The sequence below is a fragment of the Camelina sativa genome, chromosome 15, assembly GCF_030686135.1.
Source record: "Camelina sativa cultivar CO46 ecotype springtype chromosome 15, ASM3068613v1".
Taxonomy (NCBI): Eukaryota; Viridiplantae; Streptophyta; class Magnoliopsida; order Brassicales; family Brassicaceae; genus Camelina; species Camelina sativa.
The window spans coordinates 3006799-3025768 of NC_141894.1; the positions used below are offsets into that span (position 1 = coordinate 3006799).

Consider the following 18970-nt stretch of genomic DNA (forward strand, 5'->3'; position numbering starts at 1 on the left):
TATTTGGAACTTTAAGGAACTCAAAATCACAGATTGCTCTCTGAGATTAAACCAAACCATTCAAGACTATGTTTTCTATTTGTTTTGTTCTCTTCAATATGTCTGCACAAGAGTTTGAAATAAAATTGGTTATACAAGAATGAAAGACATCTAAATTTAAACAAAGATGTCTCTCTTTCTATGAAGGTGTGGCTCTTTCTGCTCTGTATCTGTCTCAGAACGCCCATCTTGGGGAAGAACTAACAGCTCTAGGTCTAGGTACCGGTTTGAAAACCTGTTGCTCTGAACTATTATTCCTTTTCTTCATGATAGATGAGACCGTTGGGCTGTAATAGTCATTACTCCTCTGTGACATTGCTCCTTGTGAATGCATCTTCTTTCCATGGACAAAGCTTCTCTGTTTCTCCAGCATTTCTCTTCTACCATTCAAACTCTTCGGAGGAGTTCCCCATCTGCTGGAGCTTACACAGCTTTGGCTCCTTCCAACTCTCTCATGATGAAACTCGTTTTTCCTTGGTGGAGTTGGGTAGTTTCGGCTTTCTGCTGTTTCTGCAGAATACATCGTCTCTTCCTCGCTGCTGTATCCATGATTGTTATATACATAGTGAGCTGCTGCTGGCGGTGAACATGAGATGACCTCACTGAGAGCACCGTTTACTGAACCTGTCGAAGCAATTTGCGCATCTGATCCTTCAGAGACAATATCAGCCTCTTCCACCTCGTGGTTACCAAGCTCAGGCAGAAAGGCTATAGCTTTAGGTATCCGTGGAGGGAAGTTGATATCCAAAAGGTGTACTTGACCTGTCTCATTTCTTAAAGGACCAGAAGTCAACTTTGGAGATTCATATATCTCAGGGGTTGGGATACCTTGCCCATGAGTAGAAGTTCTACCGCCTTGAGGATTATTTTTCGAGATTTCTTCTTCTTTTTCTTCCTCCGCAGTGATAGAAGAGCTGGGATGAATTTGATCTCTAGTGTTAGATGAAGATGGTGTTCCAACATCAGCAGAGTCGTTTGGCTTGAAAACACTGCGCATGGTGAAGGAAGCACAAGAACGCTCGCTCTTCTGACCAGAAGACATCAACCGAATGAGAGGCAACTTTGGTTTTGTCGTATGTTCATCCAAACTACCTTCCCAATGCTGATTCAGCCAGTCACAGATAACTGGTATGGGTATACCAAACTGCATCTTGTTGTTATCTTTTCTCAATGACGAAGAGGAAGATGACGAGTTTGAGGCTGGTGATGTCGAAAGCTTCCTCGGATCACAGATCATGAATGCGAGATTACCGTGAACATCAAATCCAGCAGATCCAGGACTCCATATCATTTCATCAGTTGAGAGTTTGATGAGATTGTCAGTAGCTACCACTAACTTCCCCTCACCGATCTTTAGTTCATTCTGAGCAGCATAGCCTAAGAGGTACACCACACTTCCTAGATCCAGGTTTGGTTTGGAACATGTCTTCAAATAATGTGGCTGTTGAGTTTGGCTCTGGGAATTTGAATCTCCATCAACAAGGTCTAAACCAACAATGGTGAGATCAATAACCGAACTTGTAATGAAAAACCTGCAATAATGGTACACCAAATAAAGATGACATTCAATTTCTCATAGCTCAAGAACAGAGAACATCATTGACCAAGCAACCCACAATTCAGACTGTCCTAGAGGAAAGATGAGAAGATGGGAATCTGATGATGTGCAACAAATAATTTACAAGGTGAAATATCAATTTTGTGGTTTAAAAGTTTATTAAATTAAAACTTACCAAATTCAGCTACAGATCCAGAATCATTACCGTATAACATAAGTACAGTATAAAGCTCTCTCCTTTAGGTTCTTTTTGGTCTGACGAAAAGCTATGGTTTTAATTTTTGAAATAAAATTTGAAGAAGAGCCAATTTTTTTTATCGCATTGATTCAAAATTGACGCGGATCGTGCAACCGACAATACAGGAAAATCACAATAACAACCTAACTCAAGAGAGAGAGGTAGGACCAGGACCTGTGAGGGAAGAGAGCAGCGGCGACACCGTTCTGAAGGCGGACCTCGGCGGTTTCAGTGGAGGAGATGGAAGGGAGATTGAGGTGAGTGGTGAGAAGAAGATTCCGGTGAATGAGGAATCCAGTTCCGGAAGTAACCCCATTTGGTCCGGAGACAGAGATACGAGCCATAGCCGGAGCTTTGCCGGAAAAAATGGAAGCTTTCATCTTCTCACTTTTGCCAACTCCTTTGCAAAAGCACCATGAGTCAAATATCACTCCCATTGTCTCTCTATACTACTAATCTCTCACCCTTGATGGGTTTTGTTTCAAATTCCCTTCTTTTGGGGTTATGGAGAGTGTTGGATCTGAAAAAGGTTTGGAATTTAGGAGAGAAGCGTGTGAATTGGTGGTGAGCTAATAATAATAATAATGGGATTATGGAGACACAACACATGTATGTGTCTGTGTCTGTTTGTGCTGTTAAAACATCAAACTTTCTCCGAGGATTTGGTCTCAATGAAAGACCGAAGAGAGGGAGAAAACTCAAGAAGAGGCAAGAGTGAGAGAGAAACGAGAAGACAGGGGAAACGTGAAATGAGTAAAGAGATGTGTTTCTTTAAGCTGGACTTCTTCTTCTTTCATTACTTTTTTACTTTTTTTAATTCAAAATATATTGTTTTAAATTTGGGAAAAATGTTTCTTTATTTGGGTCAAGTGTGCCATTTTGTAAGAAGAAGCAAACAGAGGAAAAGTCTTGAGTGACAGATAGGTCAGGGAGGATCTTGTTTGTTCCATGTGATGAACATGGATGGATATTTTTGCTTATTATGATTATTGATTAGTAGTCATTCATTCACTTCAACCACTGTAACTAACATGCAATTAAAACGAAAATTCCATTTTCAGAAATCTAGTTTACAAAAACATGAAATAGTTAAGATTGATTTAGATATTGTAAGTCAATTTTATTAAGTCCACCTTTTTACTTCAATACATGTAGTGGGAATCACACAACTTAGATTAGACATCCTTTGTAATTTTTGTCATTAAGATACTTCATACTATTATATGTATAAAAAAAAATCCAATTCGCAAAGTACATCTCTCAAGAAAATAGAAAACGACTAAGTATAATGAAAATGGGAATTCTTTCCAAGAACTATCTAAGACTCCAAGTACACTGGTTAGGGATGGTTAATGGTCAGGGAGCGAGGCAAACCATTATGTGTCAATCCGATCTTACATCTACTCCATTAGCGCTTAAGAAGTCTTTTGCCTCTGTAATATCCTGCATAGTAAGCGATAACACCAAAACTAATTAGAAAACAACCAACATTATGAACAGACAAGGAGCGCAAGAACTTAATGTAACCTTTTGATATGCTTTAAGAATTAGTGGTAAACAAAGAAAGAAAAGAGTAAAGAAAGTACATGCTGCAATAGAACTGCTTCTCTAGGACAGGTAGGGAACTGCATTAGACCGATTCCAACCATTAAAAGACCATAGCATCCAAGGGAAACTACAAAGTATATCGGTAGCTGGTGCAAAGAAACGCATTATTAATGTGGGCTAACTAAGAATAAGCAATAAGCAAAAATGAAAACAACATGCTCATTCTACTCACCAACCACGTATGACTTCGTGGAATAATTGCAGCCTGCAAAAGAGCAATCCAAAAGGCAGAGACAGCTACCAGAAGACTCAAAATCTTTACCACATGTTTCATTGTCCTTGAAACAAAGCTTATGTAAGATTTGAGTATTGCAGTGTTATAGGTACCAGTAAACATAACTAAGTCAAAGCGTTTCCATAATTCCATGTATCTTTCAGGACGGTCACAAAGTATAAAATCTCAAAATGAAAGTAAGAAGGTGCAACTAAATGAGATCTTAATAGTGAACGACTTCAATGATTCCTTCAGATAACAGAGTCATTAATTCCAATCCACAGCACACATCAATAGCAACTTATGTCCAGACCAGAATCTAGCATAGTCCTGGTAGCTCATAGATCCATTATCCATATCATGCAGCCCAAACCATCAAAACGAGGATAGAAAACAAAAACTTTTCACAGTTATTCCATCACATAAAACAAGCGTCAGGAGCTCAAAAAGCCCTTTGAGCAAGATTAGCAGAGCATGAATCATAAGAAAAAACAGATTTTTATGACTTCTCATAGTTTCTCAGAATTATGATGTCTAAACATGAGGAAAATTTTCCAAACATAATAGGCTAATTCTTTAGAAGCCCCCAAAAACAAGCTTCTAAACTAACAATACAAAAAAAATCGAATGAGTTTGATAGATTTGAACATTGATCAGCTGCCATCAGAATGTATTGTAAGAAAATGATTTTGTCACGGTTCATTCAGATCAGAGTAACCTCCGATCATCCAAAACTCAAAACCCTTGCGCAAATTTTTCAATCATCACTTGGCAACTTAACGATCAAAACCATAAAACGAAACTTAAAACACATACTGAATCTGTAAACGAAAAGACCACCACTACCAAAAGTTACATAAAACCAAGCCTATCTCCTACAGCAAATAAAACTATTCAATCAAAGATCGAACCTTTAAAACTCACAGATCTCGCCGCTACTACTCTCAAAGTTTCAACCTTTCGGCTGTTTTAAAAAGGAAACGATTCAGTCGTTAGGGTTTTGTTTCAGGTCTTAGTACGATGGGTATAATTGTCATTACAACCAAATAAGCTTATAATAATATTATTATTATCCTACGTGGACCTTGAATAAGCTAAACCTGTTTCCAAACAGATCTTACTTATTACGATTGCAATCCCTAATTTGACAAGTCTTGTTCCTCTTTGATCAAATCGGAGGATTTTTTTTCCACGGCATGGCTACGGCTATAGGAGGTGGAAGCGATGTGGAGGTCGGATTTGCGAAGCTGCAAGGCGAAGATTTCGAGTACTATATGCAGTCATACTCCATTATGCTCGGCCGGAATTCTAAAAAATCGACCGTCGACGTTGATCTCTCATCACTCGGCGGCGGGATGAACATTTCTCGCAACCACGCTCGGATCTTTTACGATTTCACGCGACGCCGCTTCTCTCTCGAGGTTCTTGGCAAAAATGGCTGCCTCGTTGAAGGTGTTCTTCATCTCCCTGGGAACCCTAACGTCAAGCTCGACTCGCAGGACCTTTTGCAGATTGGTGACAAAGAGTTCTACTTTCTCTTACCGGTTCGGAGCATTCTGGGTGGGCCGTTAGGACCTAGGCACCACGTCTCAGGGCAGGCTAGTGTTGTTCCGTACCATAATTATCATTCGGGTCCTGGTTCTGGATCGGGTAAAAAGGGTGTCCGGAGTAGAGAGGTTTATGAGTATGAGGATGAAGATGATGATGAAGATGATGAGGAAGAGGAGATTAGGGGGAGTGGAAAGAAGACAAGGAGAGATGGACATGAAGTATATGCTTCTGGAGGTAAACTAGATTTCTCATAGTGTGATCAGATTGTGATGCTTAATTGATAAGATCATGCTTGTTTGAGACTTTTTGAGTAAAAGTTGTAGTAACTGCTGATTGAACCTTCTTAGACTTTGATTGAATGATGTTTTGTCGGCTTCATTCATGTGTGCCAGAGAAGAAGAGAGAGGGAAGAGCAAAGATAGACCGTGAAGCTGATGATCAGCAAGTTTTGCTTCTGGAAGAAAAAGATGTTGTATCATCTGTTGCCACTGTGCTTTCAGACTTGTGTGGTCCGGGAGATTGGATGCCTATGGAAAAACTTCATTCTGTGGTTAGTTCTTGCTACAACTTTCTCTGCCTTCTTTTTATACAGAACGTAGTACATTGAAACCAGACTTGTATAGTTTTCTAGTTCTAGGTGAGAATTAGTGTGAAGTTAGGTCCTTATCAGTGTTCTAATGGAATAGTGCTTCTTACTTGTGTTTAAGTCTAAAAAGTATGTCATTTACTCACAGATTTTTAATAACTAAATTTGGTGACTAAGGCATGTCTCTATTAGACTATTAGTCACGCTCATTGTGATTCAGTAAAATGGCTAATGCATGATAGTGGGTTGATCTGTGTGACAGATACTAAAGGAGTATGGAAACTTATGGCATCACAGTCGAGTAAGAAGATACCTGACACAAGAAGACTGGGCTATCCCTGAAGCAAAGGGTAAACCATGGTACGGTTTGTTAATGCTGCTTAGGAAATATCCGGAGCATTTCGTCATCAACACTAGATCTAAGGGAAGAGTTACCCTTGAATTTGTTTCTCTCGTTTCCCTACTCTCATGATAACTTGACCTTAGTAGTGTGTGACTTGGAGGATTAAGCTTTCTCTCTTTTCTTTGGTACGTTATATATATGTAAGATGTATTTGACCTTGATGAGTAACACGCACTGTCGTTTTTTGAACTAAAAACGCCAACATCTTTGATAAAAAGTTAAAAGAAAACGTTTGAAATGAAGTGTAGGGGATGCAATTCAGAAATCGTTGTATTGTATCTGTTGAACTAGGCCCATAAAAGAGAAAAAGGCCCAGACAGAGAATGACACTAAATGGCTCAAGTACGTTTGTGTATCCAGACAATATAAAAGAGTTGAAATGTGGAGACTTTTAGGGTTATCATCAGTTCTGTTGCAGCCATCCATTGAAGCTAAATTCTGAGATTTGATCGAAAAAGCAAAAAAAATCTGTGATCGAAGCATACGAGATAGTTGTTGAGTGAAGATGATCTATGATGTGAACTCTGTTCTTTTCAGATCCTTTCTGAGCCAAAAGGGTGGCTCCTCCGACAAAAGGTAACAAAAAAAATGTCTTGTCTGATCCTAAATATGAAATGATCGATGTTGTTCCTATAGATCTGTTGATGTATATTGTTCTTCTTCCTCTTTATTCACATCATCTTTATATGTTAAATCAGGAAAGGTGACGACAAGCCAAGAGAACAGAAGCCCAAAGCTAGCGACAACAAACCTGTTATGAATGAATGAATAGATTAGTAGATCTGCTTGTAATTTTGCTTTTACCTCTTCTGATATTTAAGTTTTAAGGATCATCAATGAAAATTTAAGTTTCTTTCCTTTGAAATCCGGCTTGTTTGTGTTATTGATTTGTGGCCAATTTCTTTCGAGTCGAATTCCATAATTCTCGTTAAAAAGCTTTAACTAGTATCTCTGACCATTAATACCAACTACTCAAAGGTTCGACAAATACCTCTCGGTTGTTTATCTACTCACCAAGTAAGTAACTTTATCTATTAAGCATAACCATAACCATAACCATAACCAGTTTCTTCGAATCCAATTGCAGAAATCCAAAAAAAACACCAAAAAGTAAAGCATTCACAAAGAAGCCATTCTTTGAATCCAAAATATCTATCTATGAACGTTGTTGCCACTACTACCAATAACCAAAACAGAAGAGTCTGTTGGTAAAAAGAGGGGTTCCTATAACTGTAACCAGATAGGAATGTGACTTCCAGTCCAGCTTATATCTACATAACTAGTCAGAATCAGTTGTGATGCTGCACTCCCCTATGATACATCTTCTTCACTTGAATTCTTCGCCCATCAATCCATATAGGAGACGCCTGGATAAGATTCATGCCAGCATTATCAAAAAATCAATCTAACGCTTGTGCAACCCAATTATGGCATCTCAAGAGATCAACTTGAATCCCCACGAGTCAGACAAAATGGTCCCGGTCCAAAGTACGTACCTCTATTGCCCTCTCGGCAGCATCTGCTTCCACAAACCTCAAAAATCCATACCAATTGTACTACCCTATTCATACATGTACACACACAAGTTAGTGTTTCCATTAAGAAGAAGAAGAAGGGTTCAAAAAAAAATATGCTTGTTACTAGATTTCGTTTTAACACTTACCAAATCCCCAGGGTTATAAACTCTAACATCTCCTCTTCTAACTGGTCCAAACCGCGAGAATACATACACCAACCAGTCAATGGTTGCATTTGGAGGAAGATTTCTAACGTAAATTCCAAAACTGTCATATAACTCTGATAGATACACACAACAAAAAAAAAAGGTTAAAAATAGAGTGATTCATCCATCTGCAACTCAAAGAAATACCAAAAACAAATCAAAGGTATTTCCTTACCTTGAGACTCTTGATTTCCAGTACCATCCGTTGGTTCAGAAACTCTCAGTGATTCATCTGCAACTTCGTTACCTCCATTATTACCAGGAGCTTCTGTTCCTCTCATTTCCACGCTTCTGCGTATGTTTCCTGGTCCAGAGGATGGAGTTTCCCAGTAACCTGATTCTCAACCAAACAAAAACCGACCGAGCCTTCAGCACAATTCTTTGATAGTAGACAGAGACTAAATAATACTCCCACAAACTCACTCATATAGTCAGGTCGCTTCCTTTCCACGTAAACTCTATTGCCACCAAACATTATAGGAGACGCCTGGATAAGATTCATGCCAAAATTATCAAAACCAAAGTAGACAGTTCTGCAATTCTGTAGTCAGACCAAATGCTAAACAAGTGTCTCTAGGTCCAAAAGCGTTTACCTCTATTGCCTTCTGGGCGGCATTTTCTTCCTTAAACTCCATGAAGCCATAAGAAAAGTCCTTTAACAACGAGAAACCAAACAGATAAGTGTTTTTGTTTACCCCATGAAGAAGGGCTCCAAAGATGCTTGTTAGTAGATTAGTTAACATATTTACCCTTTTCCACCTAATTTCAATTCCACCTCTTCTGATTTCTCCAAACTGCATAAACTCTTCCTCAAGTGAGGCAATGGTTGTATATGGAGGAAGATTTTTAATGCAAATGGCTTTACCCTCAGTTACCGCTGGTAAACAAACAAACAAAAAGTTATGAAGATAGATAAAGGCACTTCCTTGCCAGCAAAATATGAAAGGCAGCTTGCTTGTAATTGAACTGTTGTTACTCACCAGCATTAGCAGAAGGAATGGCTGCATCATTAGCCTCGGATATGTCAAGAAACTTGAACATGTCACTATAAACAAAGTAGCCGTTTACTTGGGGAGCAAGAAAGAAAATTTGTGTGAAGTTCCTTGGAGGTCTCTCGCGCGAAGTGATGTCGCCACGAACATCCACGAAGATACACCTACTGTGAGAGTCTTGGGACGTGACACTGGTTACCTCAACCGAATCGAAACCTCCAGAAGATAGTATATCAAGATCCTGAAGCATATCCTGCTCCAAGATTAGGAATCAGTATGTATCAGAACAAAAGAGATTTCACCAAAAAACAGACTCAAGTCAAGAAAAGTATCGAACCGGTAGGGTAGCAGAACGCATTACTCCATCAGGTCCAGGGCGTGTAATCTCACTGACATCTTTATAAAACCGATGGAGATGGTCCGGGAAGTTTTTCAAGTGGTTATAGTACTGCTCTACAAGTGCATTCCCCACCTACGTACGTTCAATAGAGAGAGTTTACAATCACAGAGACAATAGGGAAAATGAAATCCGATGGAACAGAGAGCATAAAGGTTGTTTGGATTATGTATACCTCTTCAGCAGAATGTCGTACTCGTACAGGTGCAGGAGGAAGATCCATGTCTTCAGTCGGATTGAGATTATAGCACATTATCTGAATCTAAAGATCAAATTGCAAAAGCATATAACCAAAGAAAAGTCAAATCTTGAACAAAAGAAGATGGGAGGAAGAAGCAAAGATTGTCTTTTACGTTTCACTCGATACTCGAAGAAGAAGAAGAAGACTCACGTGAAATCGTAGCGAGAGAGGTTTGTGGTAGTGAAGAAGACGCGATTGAACAACGAGTAGCTCCGAGCTTTGCGACACTCACTTCAATGGCGGTTTCTAGGGTTTATTCGCGAAGATACAGAGAACGCGAGAGAGAGAGAGAAACGTGCTGAGAACTTTTTTTTTTTTTTTGATTTGGCTTTTTCTCTCTGTTTCACTCGCAGAGTTCCTCTATTTATGCAATTTCGGAGTATATCCATATTTACATTTGTTGCCACTGAGCAGCGCTAAGACGAGTCTACGTCTAACCGTTGACCGTTTTATTCTAAGGATAAGTAAAAAAAAAACAGTTGACGTGGTTGGTTAGATAATCTGTTATGTTTAACGGAATAAGTTACCGGTTGTTGGTGCTTGATTTAGCACCCCACCATACCGAACTAAATCAGAAAGATAATTTGATTACTTAACCGGAAATTCGGTTAAGGACCCAATTCAATGTTTATTAGAAGCTTGTTCGGAAGAAGGATGCCCATCAACGAAGATGAAGAAGCCGACTTCCCAGTTCACCCGATGACCGATTTCCCAGTTTGCCTGAGGACCGACTTGAAGAAGAAGGAGCAACTTTCTATATTTTAGCTCTAGTTATAAGGAAAGTTAATATATTCTGTAATCTATCAAAGAGTATAAATAATGGAGAAACTTATCCATTGTATGCATCAAGCATCTAATACAATAATTTAGTTCTTTCATTGTTCTTAGAAAAACCTATAGAATATAGGTTGCAGAAACTAAAGAATATAAAGAATAATCTCTCTTTATTAGTTTAAGAAATTGACTCAAAACTTAAACTTCTCAAGCTCTCAACCTTACATTTGTTTTGCCATGACTCGGCTTCATATATAGGAACACACAAATCCTAATCCCAATGGGAACACAATATTGTTTAGATAACTCCTAAACTTTGAGAGCCTTATCCTTGAACCATAACTCGGTTTGGATAAGTCTTACTTCTAACCTAAGTTATCTTCAAGTTTGTGCCAACATTCTCCCCCACAAGCTTGAAGACTCCTTCTGAAACTTCTTGAACTCCTAGGAGATCTCTCATCTCCTTAAACTTAATCCTACCAAGAGCTTTGGTAAGGATGTCAGCCTTTTGCTCTTCACCAGAAATGTGCTCCACTTCAACCTGTTCATTATCCACACACTCACGTATAAAATGATACCTCTTGTGAATATGCTTACTGCGGCCATGGAAAACAGGGTTCCTAGTGAGAGCGATCGCTGACTTGTTGTCCAGTAAGATCAAGACCTTCTCACACGGTTTTCCAGTAACTTCACTCAGAACTTCTTGTAACCAGATTGCTTGCTTTGCAGCCTCAGTGGCAGCCATAAATTCAGCCTCACATGAAGATAATGCCACCATATCAAGCTTCTGAGAACACCAAGTAATGGGACTTTCATTAAGATAGAAAACATGACCTCCCGTGCTTCTACCGTCATCTTCATCCACATTGTGACTACTGTCACTGAACCCAATCAAACGAGTATTCTGCCCTCGCTTATACACAAGACCATACGATCGAGTTCCCTGCAAATATCTCAATAGTTGCTTTAATGCAGCTCCATGAGACTCCTTAGGATCATGCATGTACCGACTTAAAACACCAACAGAGTAAGAAAGATCAGTACCGAAGACAGCCAATCTTTCTACGATACTCCTTCACATCAATACTTTTCTCAGCTTGAGCCTTGGAGAACTTAACACCAAAATCCATTGGTATTTGAACTGCATTACACTCCCCCATACCTGCTTCTTCCAGAATCTTGACTGCATATCTTTCTTGCTTCAGAGTAATACCAGAATCTGTTTGAGAAACTTCGATACCGAGATAGTAACTTAATTTACCAAGGTCGCTCATATCAAACTTTAACCCCATTCTCCTTTTAAACTCAAGAATCACTTCACGACTTGAACCAGTAACGAGAAGATCATCGACGTACACCACCACAAGAAGACAATGACCCTTCTCTTGCTTATAAAACATAGAGGGCTCCTTAGAACATTTCACGAAACCAAGCTCCTTTAGAATAGCATTCAGCTTATTATTCCAAGCTCTAGGTGCTTGTCTGAGGCCATATAATGCCTTATTCAGCTTGTAGACCTTGTTTTCGCTTCCTGGAATGACAAAACCCTCTGGTTGGCTGACATAAACATCCTCCTTCAGCTCACCATGAAGAAACGCCGTTTTCACATCAAGGTGATGTATCTCCCATCCGTTTGTGGCTGCTAAAGCAATGATGAAACGAACTGTTTCAATGCGAGCTACAGGAGCAAAAACTTCGTCAAAATCTATCCCATGACGCTGCACATAACCCTTTGCCACAAGCCGAGCCTTGTACTTATTTATGCTTCCATCAGAGTTACGCTTGATCTTAAAAACCCACTTAACTCCAATCGGCTTGGCCTTAGACGGAAGATCCACCAAAATCCAAGTGTTTTTTTGTTGATCGATGAGATTTCTTCATCACATGCTTGTAACCAAACCTTTTCACACATAGCTTCCTTGAAATCCCATGGTTCTTCATCGAGTGCCATCAATAGGCGTTCAGTCTCTGTTTCTGCAAACAGAACAAAATCCTGCAGATAGCTTGGTTTCTTTATCACTCTCGTTGACCTCCGCAATTCATGTTCCCTTTGAACTTGATCCTCTGATCCCTCAATTGTCTCTAGATCTGAAACCTCAGTTTCTGGGAGCTCATCTTCTTCCACTTCTTTATCGCTACTTTGACTTTGTTCATTCACTTCCTCTGTTTCTTCGTGATGTCTTTCTTCTCTTAAGCCATTATTTCCAAAATCACCAAAAGTGAGACTGAAGGTTCCTGAGTCATTAACAGCTTCATTACCAGAGTTATTCCATCTGCAACTCTTCTCCTCATCGAAGACAACATCCCTACTCACAGTTATCTTACGATTCACCGGATCCAACAGACGGTAAGCCTTTGACCCTGGCTCCGTTCCTAAATGAACAAGCATTCTGGTTCTATCATCAAGCTTCTTTAAGTGTTGATTTTCAGTTTTGGCATAGCATAAGCAACCAAATACTCGAAGATGTTCCACGTTTGGCCTCTTACCCTTGAATGCTTCGTATGGAGTCTGATTAACAAGTGCTCTTGTAAACACTCTGTTTAACAGATAAGTAGTATGTCTAATAGCTTCTCCCCACAGATAATTAGGCATGTTCATATGTTTTAACAGGCTTCTGGTCATCTCCATCATGGTTCGATTTCTTCTTTCTACTACACCGTTCTGCTGTGGTGTATATGGTGCGGTTAGTTGTCGCTTGATCCCGGTTTCTTCACAAAAACGTTGAAATTCTAGAGATAGAAACTCACCACCTCTGTCAGTTCGAAACATTTTGATTTTCATACCTGTCTCTTGCTCAACAACTGTCTTGAAGTTCTTAAATTTGCAGAAAGCTTCGCTTTTCTCTTTCAAGAGAAACGACCACATATATCTTGAACACTCATCAATCAGTACGAACACGTATCGGTTTCCAGCCAGTGTAGATGGGGTGATCGGACCACACAAATCTCCATGTACAAGCTCCAGTATATGTGTTGCTCGAAAAGATGTTGAGCTTGGAAAGACTCTTCTAGCCTGTTTTCCAAATAAACAAGAAGCACAAACTTCTTTTTCAACCTCGAGGTTTGGCATCCCTGACACAAGATTCTGTTTGACCATTGTCTTCAAGCTGTCACTCCCAATATGCCCTAGACGTGAGTGCCACTTGCTTGAAATACTCGTAGTTATAAGCTGTAAGCATCTAGAATTCTCTGTTACCATAGGAACCTTGTACAGACAATTTTTAGACCTTGTAGTTTTCACTAAAAGTCGACCCTCCTGATCACACAATGTTAAAGTGTCACCACGCATACGAATATCACAGCCGGACTCCGTAGCCTGTCCAAGGCTCAAGATGTTGCTCTTCAGACTAGGTATAAAATAGACATCAGCTAAAACTTTGCAATCACCATTCTTGGTCACAAACAAAATTGAACCTTTGCCTTTTATATCTATGCGAGAGTCATCTCCAAACCTAACCTTCCCTGTTACTGTCTTATCAAGCTTGGAGAAATAGGAGCGATTACCAGTCATGTGGTTACTAGCCCCATTGTCTAAGTACCACACATCATCACCATCAATATGAGTTTCAAACTTGCTTGGGATCACCTTACGCTCATTGAGGTAGACTACTTCGTGCATCATCAATGCATCGGCTGTTTGTGTGTCCTCTTCAACATTCTCTGTTGCTTCCTGCAGTTTAAGTAGTCTATCAGGACAATAGACGCATAGTGTCCTAACTTATCACAACGGTAGCAGGTTATTTTAGATGCATCTCTCTCTGTTCTAAAATTCTCGTTGTAACGACCACGTCCTCCACGTCCTCTTCCGCGACCATAGAACCTACCTCCTTGTCCTCTGCCTCTACCTCTTCCTACACTATAACTCTCTTGATATGGTTGATGATCCGAATTGACATACATAAGTTTCTCCTGGTCTTCAAGTTGAGCTTCTTCTTCACCACTGATTCTTTCTTCATAGGCTTTAAGGCGACCAATAATATCTTCAAACGATGTGGTGTTTAAATCAAGCACCTGTTCTAGTGCAGCAACGATATGAATGTATTTCCTCCGTGGTAGACTGTTAAGAAACTTCTTAACAAGCTTTGGTTCTCCAATGTCTTCTCCTAAAGCTGCACTTTTTGTGGATAATTCAGAAAGTCTTCCGACAAAATCATCTATTGTATCTGATTCTTTCATCTTGATTCTATCAAACTCAGCAATCAATGTTTGAAGCCTTGCCTCCTTAACCCTCTCAGCTCCGATGTGCCTAGTTTTTATTGCATCCCAAACTCCCTTGGAAGTCTTGAGATTGCCAACTTGCAGGAGCAAACTTTCAGGAATCGATTGGAATAGAAGAGCTTTAGCCATATCGTTTTTGTCTATGTCGTCTTCTCCTGGTTCGATGGTCTCCTACACTTTGTTCACCCTTAGTGCAACCGTCATACGCATCAACCATACCGTATAGTTTGTAGAGTTCAGCATAGGACATTGTATTGAGGACGGACCGTTCTCCTTCGGTTTGTTAGCCATGGTCGTAGGGATTATATCACTCATCTTTCTCTTAATCCAAACAACTACTCTTGCCTGGTTCTTTCTTCTTCACAACGCCAAGGGTAAACAGAACAAAAGATCTTTTGCTCTGATACCAAATATAGAATATAGGTTGCAGAAACTAAAGAATATAAAGAATAATCTCTCTTTATTAGTTTAAAAAACTGACTCAAAACTTAAACTTCTCAAGCTCTCAACCTTACATTTGTTTTGCCATGACTCGGCTTCATATATAGGAACACACAAATCCTAATCCCAATGGGAACACAATATTGTTTAGATAACTCCTAAACTTTGAGAGCCTTATCCTTGAACCATAACTCGGTTTGGATAAGTCTTACTTCTAACCTAAGTTATCTTCAAGTTTGTGCCAACAAAACCCTAACTTGAGTTCTAAAAGAACCAAACCCTCTTTCGATTTCAAAGCCTAGATCGAGTTTCTTAAGAGATAACTTCCTTGAATTTGTTTCCCTCACTAAACAAATTAATTTGTTTCCCTCACTAAACAAATTCATTGTGGAAACCTAGTTTTTACACCGGTTCAATGGTCTAGTGATTGCTCACTATAGTCTATAGTTTCTATGTGAATTTTTGAGTTTTCTAAAACGATTAGACAAACAATATCTGGCCATTGATGCAACTTCAAGAACCAATATCTCTGTACTTCATACTCAACTTACAAGTCTATGATTCTTCGCCATAAAAAGAAAGAAAAATAAAAACCCTTAAAGTTCCACCCTCTACATACAGGAGCTAGTCAAGTCTAGTTTTGATCCCTCTTCTTCTTCTTCTTCTTCTTCTTCCTCCAGAATTTGACCAACTCCTCCTGTTAAACGTCCTTCATCCTCCGAAAAAAGGTAACAAAATATTTCATTGTCTGATCCTAAATATGAAATGATCGATGTTGTTCCTATAGATCTGTTGATGTATATTGTTCTTCTTCCTCTTTATTCACATCATCTTTATATGTTAATCAGGAAAGGTGACGACAAGCCAAGAGAACAGAAGCCCAAAGCCAGCGACAACAAACCTGTTATGAATGAATGAATGAATAGATTAGTAGTTCTGCTTGTAATTTTGCTTTTACCTCTTCTGATGTTTCAATTGTAAGGATGGATCATCATTTTAATGAGAATTTAAGTTCCTTTCCTTTGAAATCTGGCTTGTTTGTGTTATTCCATAATTCTCGTTTTTTTTTTTTTTGTTCACATTCCATAATTCTCGTTAAAACCTTTAACTAGTATCTCTCGGGTGTTTTTCACTGTAACCACTTGATTTACTCACAAAGTAAGTAACTTTATCTATTGAGCATTACCAGTTTCTTCGAATCCAATTGCAGAAATCCAAAAAAAACACCAAAAATAAAGCATTCACAAAGAAACCATTCTTTGAATCCAAATATCTATCTATGAACGCTGTTGCCACTACTACCAATAACCAAAACAGAAGAGTCTGTTGGTAAAAAGAAGGGTTCCTATAACTGTAACCAGATATGAATGTAACTTCCAGTCCAGCCTATATCTACATAACGAGTCAGGTTCAGTTTCGATTCCGCACTCCCCTATTAAACTGCTTCTGCACTAGAAGTTTTCGCCCATCAATCCGTATAGGAGACGCCTGGATAAGATTATTAAAAATCAATCTAACAGTTGTGCAACCAGTTATGGCATCTCAAGAGATCAACTTGAATCCCCACGAGTCAGACAAAAATAGTCCAGGTCCAAAGCACGTACGTACCTCTATTGCACTCTCGGCAGCATCTGCTTCCACAAACGTCACAAATCCATACCAATTTTCCTACCAGATTCATACATGTACACACACAAATTAGTGTTTCCATTAAGAAGAAGAAGAAGGGTTCAAAAAATGCTTGTTACTAGATTTCGTTTTAACACTTACCAAACCCCCAGGGTTATAAACTGTAACTTCTCCTTCTTTAATTAGTCCAAAACGCGTGAATACATTCTCCAACCAGTCAATGGTTGCATTTGGAGGAAGATTTTTAACGTAAATTCCAAAACTGTCATATAACTCTGATAAATACACACAAACACACAAACAAAAAGGTTAAAAATAGAGTGATTCATCCATCTGCAACTCAAAGAAAGACCAAAAACAAATCAAAGGTATTCACATTCCTCCTCCTTACCTTGAGACTCTTGATTTTCAGTACCATCCGTTGGTTCAGAAACTCTCAGTGATTCATCTGCAACTTCGTTACCTCCATTATTACCAGGAGCTTCTGTTCCTCTCCTTTCCACGCTTCTGCGTATGTTTCCTGGTCCAGAGGATGGAGTTTCCCAGTAACCTGATTCTCAACCAAACAAAAACCGACCGAGCCTTCAGCACAATTCTTTGATAGTAGACAGAGACTAAACAATACTCCCACAAACTCACTCATATAGTCAGGTCGCTTCCTTTCCACGTAAACTCTATTGCCACCAAACATTATAGGAGACGCCTGGATAAGATTCATGCCAAAATTATCAAAACCAAAGTAGACAGTTCTGCAATTCTGTAGTCAGACCAAATGCTAAACAAGTGTCTCTAGGTCCAAAAGCGTTTACCTCTATTGCCTTCTGGGCGGCATTTTCTTCCTTAAACTCCACGAAGCCATAAGAAAAGCTCTTTAACAACAAGAAACCAAACAGATTAGTGTTTTTGTTTACCCCATGAAGAAGGGCTCCAAAGATGCTTGATAGTAGATTAGTTAACATATTTACCCTTTTCCACCTAATTTCAGTTCCACCTCTTCTGATTTCTCCAAACTGCGTAAACTCTTCCTCAAGTGAGGCAATGGTTGTATATGGAGGAAGATTTTTAATGCAAATGGCTTTACCCTCAGTTACCGCTGGTAAACAAACAAACAAAAAGTTATAGAGCGTGTATAAAATAACCAAACGAGATAGATAAAGACACTTCCTTGCCAGCAAAATATGAAGGCTGTTGTTACTCACCAGCATTAGCAGAAGGAATGGTTGCATTAACCTCGGATATGTCAAGAAACTTGAACATGTCATTATAAACAAAGTAGCCGTTTTCTTGGGGAGCAAGAAATAAAATTTGTGTGAAGTATCTTGGAGGTCTCTCGCGTATAGTGATATAGCCATAAACATCGACGAAGATACACCTACTGTGAGAGCCTTGGGATATGACACTGGTTACCTCAACCGAATCGAAACCTCCAGAAGATAGCATATCAAGATCCTGAATCATATCCTGCTCCAAGATTAGGAATCAGTATCAGAACAAAAGAGATTTCACCAAAAGTTACTTAAAAAAAAACGGACTCAAGTCAAGAAAAGTATCGAACCGGTAGGGTAGCAGAACGCATTACTCCATCAAGTCCAGGGCGTGTAATCGTACTTTCATCTTTATAAAACTGATGGAGAAGCTCCGGGGAGTTTTGCAAGTGGGCATAGTACTGCTCTGTAAGTTCATCCCCGACCTACGTTCAATACAGAGAGTTACAATCGTAGAGACAAGAGGGAAAATGAAATCCGATATGGAACAGAGAGCATAAAGTTGTTTGGATTATGTTACATAATTGTTGTATAGTTCTTCAGCAGAATCTCGTCGTACAGGTGCAGGAGCAGGATCCATAGCTTCAGTCGGATTGAGATTATAGCACATTATCTGAATCTAAAGATCAAATTCCAAAAGCATATAACCAAAGAAAAGTCAAAATCTTGAACAAAAGAAGATGGGAGGAAGAAGTAAAGATTGTCTTTTACGTTTCACTCGAGATACTCGAAGAAGAAGAAGACTCACGTGAAATCGTAGCGAGGCAGAGCGAGAGAGGTTTTTGGTAGTGAAGAAGACGCGATTGAACAACGTGTAGCTCCGAGCTTTGCGACACTCACTTCAATGGCGGTTTCTAGGGTTTATTCGCCAAGATACAAAGAGCGCGAGAGAGAGAAACTCTTTCTTTTTTTTTTATTTGGCTTTTTCTCTCTGTGTCACTCGCAGAGTTCCTCTATTTATGCAATTTCGGAGTATATACATATTTACATTTGTTGCCACTGATCTGAGCAGCGCTAAGACGAGTCTACGTCTAACCGTTGACCGTTTTATTTTACGGATAAGTGAAAAAAACAGTTGACGTGGTTGGTTAGA

General features: G+C 39.3%; 6 protein-coding genes across 8 annotated transcripts; 2 read left to right on the forward strand and 4 right to left on the reverse strand.

The window, feature by feature from the left end:
* Nucleotides 1-46: 46 nt before the first annotated feature.
* LOC104744905 (uncharacterized) lies at nucleotides 47-2685 on the reverse strand. The gene is made up of 2 exons (XM_010466033.3): nucleotides 2010-2685; nucleotides 47-1571 (listed from the first exon to the last, which is right to left on the reverse strand). Exons 1-2 carry the CDS (start codon nucleotides 2270-2272, stop codon nucleotides 215-217), a joined length of 1620 nt encoding a protein of 539 aa, XP_010464335.2. The 5' UTR covers nucleotides 2273-2685; the 3' UTR covers nucleotides 47-214.
* Nucleotides 2686-3027: 342 nt separating this feature from the next.
* LOC104744906 (dolichol-phosphate mannose synthase subunit 3) lies at nucleotides 3028-4659 on the reverse strand. 2 transcript variants are annotated; one of them, XM_019237001.2, is made up of 4 exons: nucleotides 4569-4659; nucleotides 3616-3721; nucleotides 3422-3529; nucleotides 3028-3278 (listed from the first exon to the last, which is right to left on the reverse strand). In XM_019237001.2, the coding sequence occupies exons 2-4, from the start codon at nucleotides 3715-3717 to the stop codon at nucleotides 3219-3221; spliced, it is 270 nt and encodes an 89-aa protein (XP_019092546.1). In that variant the 5' UTR covers nucleotides 3718-3721; nucleotides 4569-4659; the 3' UTR covers nucleotides 3028-3218. The 2 variants fall into 2 exon arrangements, with proteins under 2 accessions (XP_019092546.1, XP_019092545.1); XM_019237000.2 differs by having other exon boundaries at nucleotides 3616-4635.
* A 90-nt stretch (nucleotides 4660-4749) lies between these two features.
* Nucleotides 4750-6393, forward strand: LOC104744910 (FHA domain-containing protein FHA2). 2 transcript variants are annotated; one of them, XM_010466038.3, is made up of 3 exons: nucleotides 4750-5442; nucleotides 5601-5758; nucleotides 6057-6393. In XM_010466038.3, exons 1-3 carry the CDS (start codon nucleotides 4854-4856, stop codon nucleotides 6264-6266), a joined length of 957 nt encoding a protein of 318 aa, XP_010464340.1. In that variant the 5' UTR covers nucleotides 4750-4853; the 3' UTR covers nucleotides 6267-6393. The 2 variants fall into 2 exon arrangements, with proteins under 2 accessions (XP_010464340.1, XP_010464341.1); XM_010466039.3 differs by having other exon boundaries at nucleotides 4789-5442; nucleotides 5601-5660; nucleotides 6021-6393.
* Nucleotides 6394-6558: 165 nt separating this feature from the next.
* Nucleotides 6559-7062, forward strand: LOC109129322 (wound-induced basic protein). The gene is made up of 2 exons (XM_019237261.2): nucleotides 6559-6773; nucleotides 6896-7062. Exons 1-2 carry the CDS (start codon nucleotides 6703-6705, stop codon nucleotides 6963-6965), a joined length of 141 nt encoding a protein of 46 aa, XP_019092806.1. The 5' UTR covers nucleotides 6559-6702; the 3' UTR covers nucleotides 6966-7062.
* A 147-nt stretch (nucleotides 7063-7209) lies between these two features.
* LOC147926226 (nuclear transport factor 2-like) lies at nucleotides 7210-9889 on the reverse strand. Its single transcript, XM_087488539.1, has 11 exons — nucleotides 9701-9889; nucleotides 9485-9571; nucleotides 9250-9384; nucleotides 8901-9165; nucleotides 8670-8797; nucleotides 8514-8573; nucleotides 8344-8407; nucleotides 8096-8254; nucleotides 7861-7994; nucleotides 7694-7753; nucleotides 7210-7564 (listed from the first exon to the last, which is right to left on the reverse strand). Exons 2-11 carry the CDS (start codon nucleotides 9560-9562, stop codon nucleotides 7487-7489), a joined length of 1161 nt encoding a protein of 386 aa, XP_087344665.1. The 5' UTR covers nucleotides 9563-9571; nucleotides 9701-9889; the 3' UTR covers nucleotides 7210-7486.
* Nucleotides 9890-16393: 6504 nt separating this feature from the next.
* LOC104748061 (nuclear transport factor 2-like) lies at nucleotides 16394-18487 on the reverse strand. Its single transcript, XM_019236615.1, has 10 exons — nucleotides 18398-18487; nucleotides 18168-18302; nucleotides 17812-18073; nucleotides 17578-17705; nucleotides 17422-17481; nucleotides 17252-17315; nucleotides 17004-17162; nucleotides 16754-16887; nucleotides 16592-16651; nucleotides 16394-16471 (listed from the first exon to the last, which is right to left on the reverse strand). The coding sequence occupies exons 1-10, from the start codon at nucleotides 18485-18487 to the stop codon at nucleotides 16394-16396; spliced, it is 1170 nt and encodes a 389-aa protein (XP_019092160.1).
* Between the last annotated feature and the right edge of the window lie 483 nt (nucleotides 18488-18970).

What these genes read in the sequence shown, in the direction of transcription:
- LOC104748061 (XM_019236615.1), bottom strand. Translation starts at nt 18,487, where the DNA reads ATGTGCTATAATCTCAATCCGACTGAAGCTATGGATCCTGCTCCTGCA. An exon ending in CATTCCTTCTGCTAATGCTG is followed by an intron (nt 17,706 to 17,811) that starts GTGAGTAACAAC and finishes TTTGTTTACCAG; the next exon opens with CGGTAACTGAGGGTAAAGCC. An exon ending in GAAGCGACCTGACTATATGA is followed by an intron (nt 17,163 to 17,251) that starts GTGAGTTTGTGG and finishes GTTGAGAATCAG; the next exon opens with GTTACTGGGAAACTCCATCC.
- LOC109129322 (XM_019237261.2), top strand. Translation starts at nt 6,703, where the DNA reads ATGATCTATGATGTGAACTCTGTTCTTTTCAGATCCTTTCTGAGCCAA. An exon ending in GGTGGCTCCTCCGACAAAAG is followed by an intron (nt 6,774 to 6,895) that starts GTAACAAAAAAA and finishes ATGTTAAATCAG; the next exon opens with GAAAGGTGACGACAAGCCAA.
- LOC147926226 (XM_087488539.1), bottom strand. Translation starts at nt 9,562, where the DNA reads ATGTGCTATAATCTCAATCCGACTGAAGACATGGATCTTCCTCCTGCA. An exon ending in GAAGCGACCTGACTATATGA is followed by an intron (nt 8,255 to 8,343) that starts GTGAGTTTGTGG and finishes GTTGAGAATCAG; the next exon opens with GTTACTGGGAAACTCCATCC. An exon ending in TGGAAATCAAGAGTCTCAAG is followed by an intron (nt 7,995 to 8,095) that starts GTAAGGAAATAC and finishes TGTATCTATCAG; the next exon opens with AGTTATATGACAGTTTTGGA.
- LOC104744910 (XM_010466038.3), top strand. Translation starts at nt 4,854, where the DNA reads ATGGCTACGGCTATAGGAGGTGGAAGCGATGTGGAGGTCGGATTTGCG. An exon ending in TGAAGTATATGCTTCTGGAG is followed by an intron (nt 5,443 to 5,600) that starts GTAAACTAGATT and finishes CATGTGTGCCAG; the next exon opens with AGAAGAAGAGAGAGGGAAGA. An exon ending in TGGAAAAACTTCATTCTGTG is followed by an intron (nt 5,759 to 6,056) that starts GTTAGTTCTTGC and finishes TCTGTGTGACAG; the next exon opens with ATACTAAAGGAGTATGGAAA.
- LOC104744906 (XM_019237000.2), bottom strand. Translation starts at nt 3,810, where the DNA reads ATGGAATTATGGAAACGCTTTGACTTAGTTATGTTTACTGGTACCTAT. An exon ending in CACGAAGTCATACGTGGTTG is followed by an intron (nt 3,530 to 3,615) that starts GTGAGTAGAATG and finishes TCTTTGCACCAG; the next exon opens with CTACCGATATACTTTGTAGT. An exon ending in AAGCAGTTCTATTGCAGCAT is followed by an intron (nt 3,279 to 3,421) that starts GTACTTTCTTTA and finishes CTTACTATGCAG; the next exon opens with GATATTACAGAGGCAAAAGA.
- LOC104744905 (XM_010466033.3), bottom strand. Translation starts at nt 2,272, where the DNA reads ATGGGAGTGATATTTGACTCATGGTGCTTTTGCAAAGGAGTTGGCAAA. An exon ending in GCTGCTCTCTTCCCTCACAG is followed by an intron (nt 1,572 to 2,009) that starts GTCCTGGTCCTA and finishes CCATTATTGCAG; the next exon opens with GTTTTTCATTACAAGTTCGG.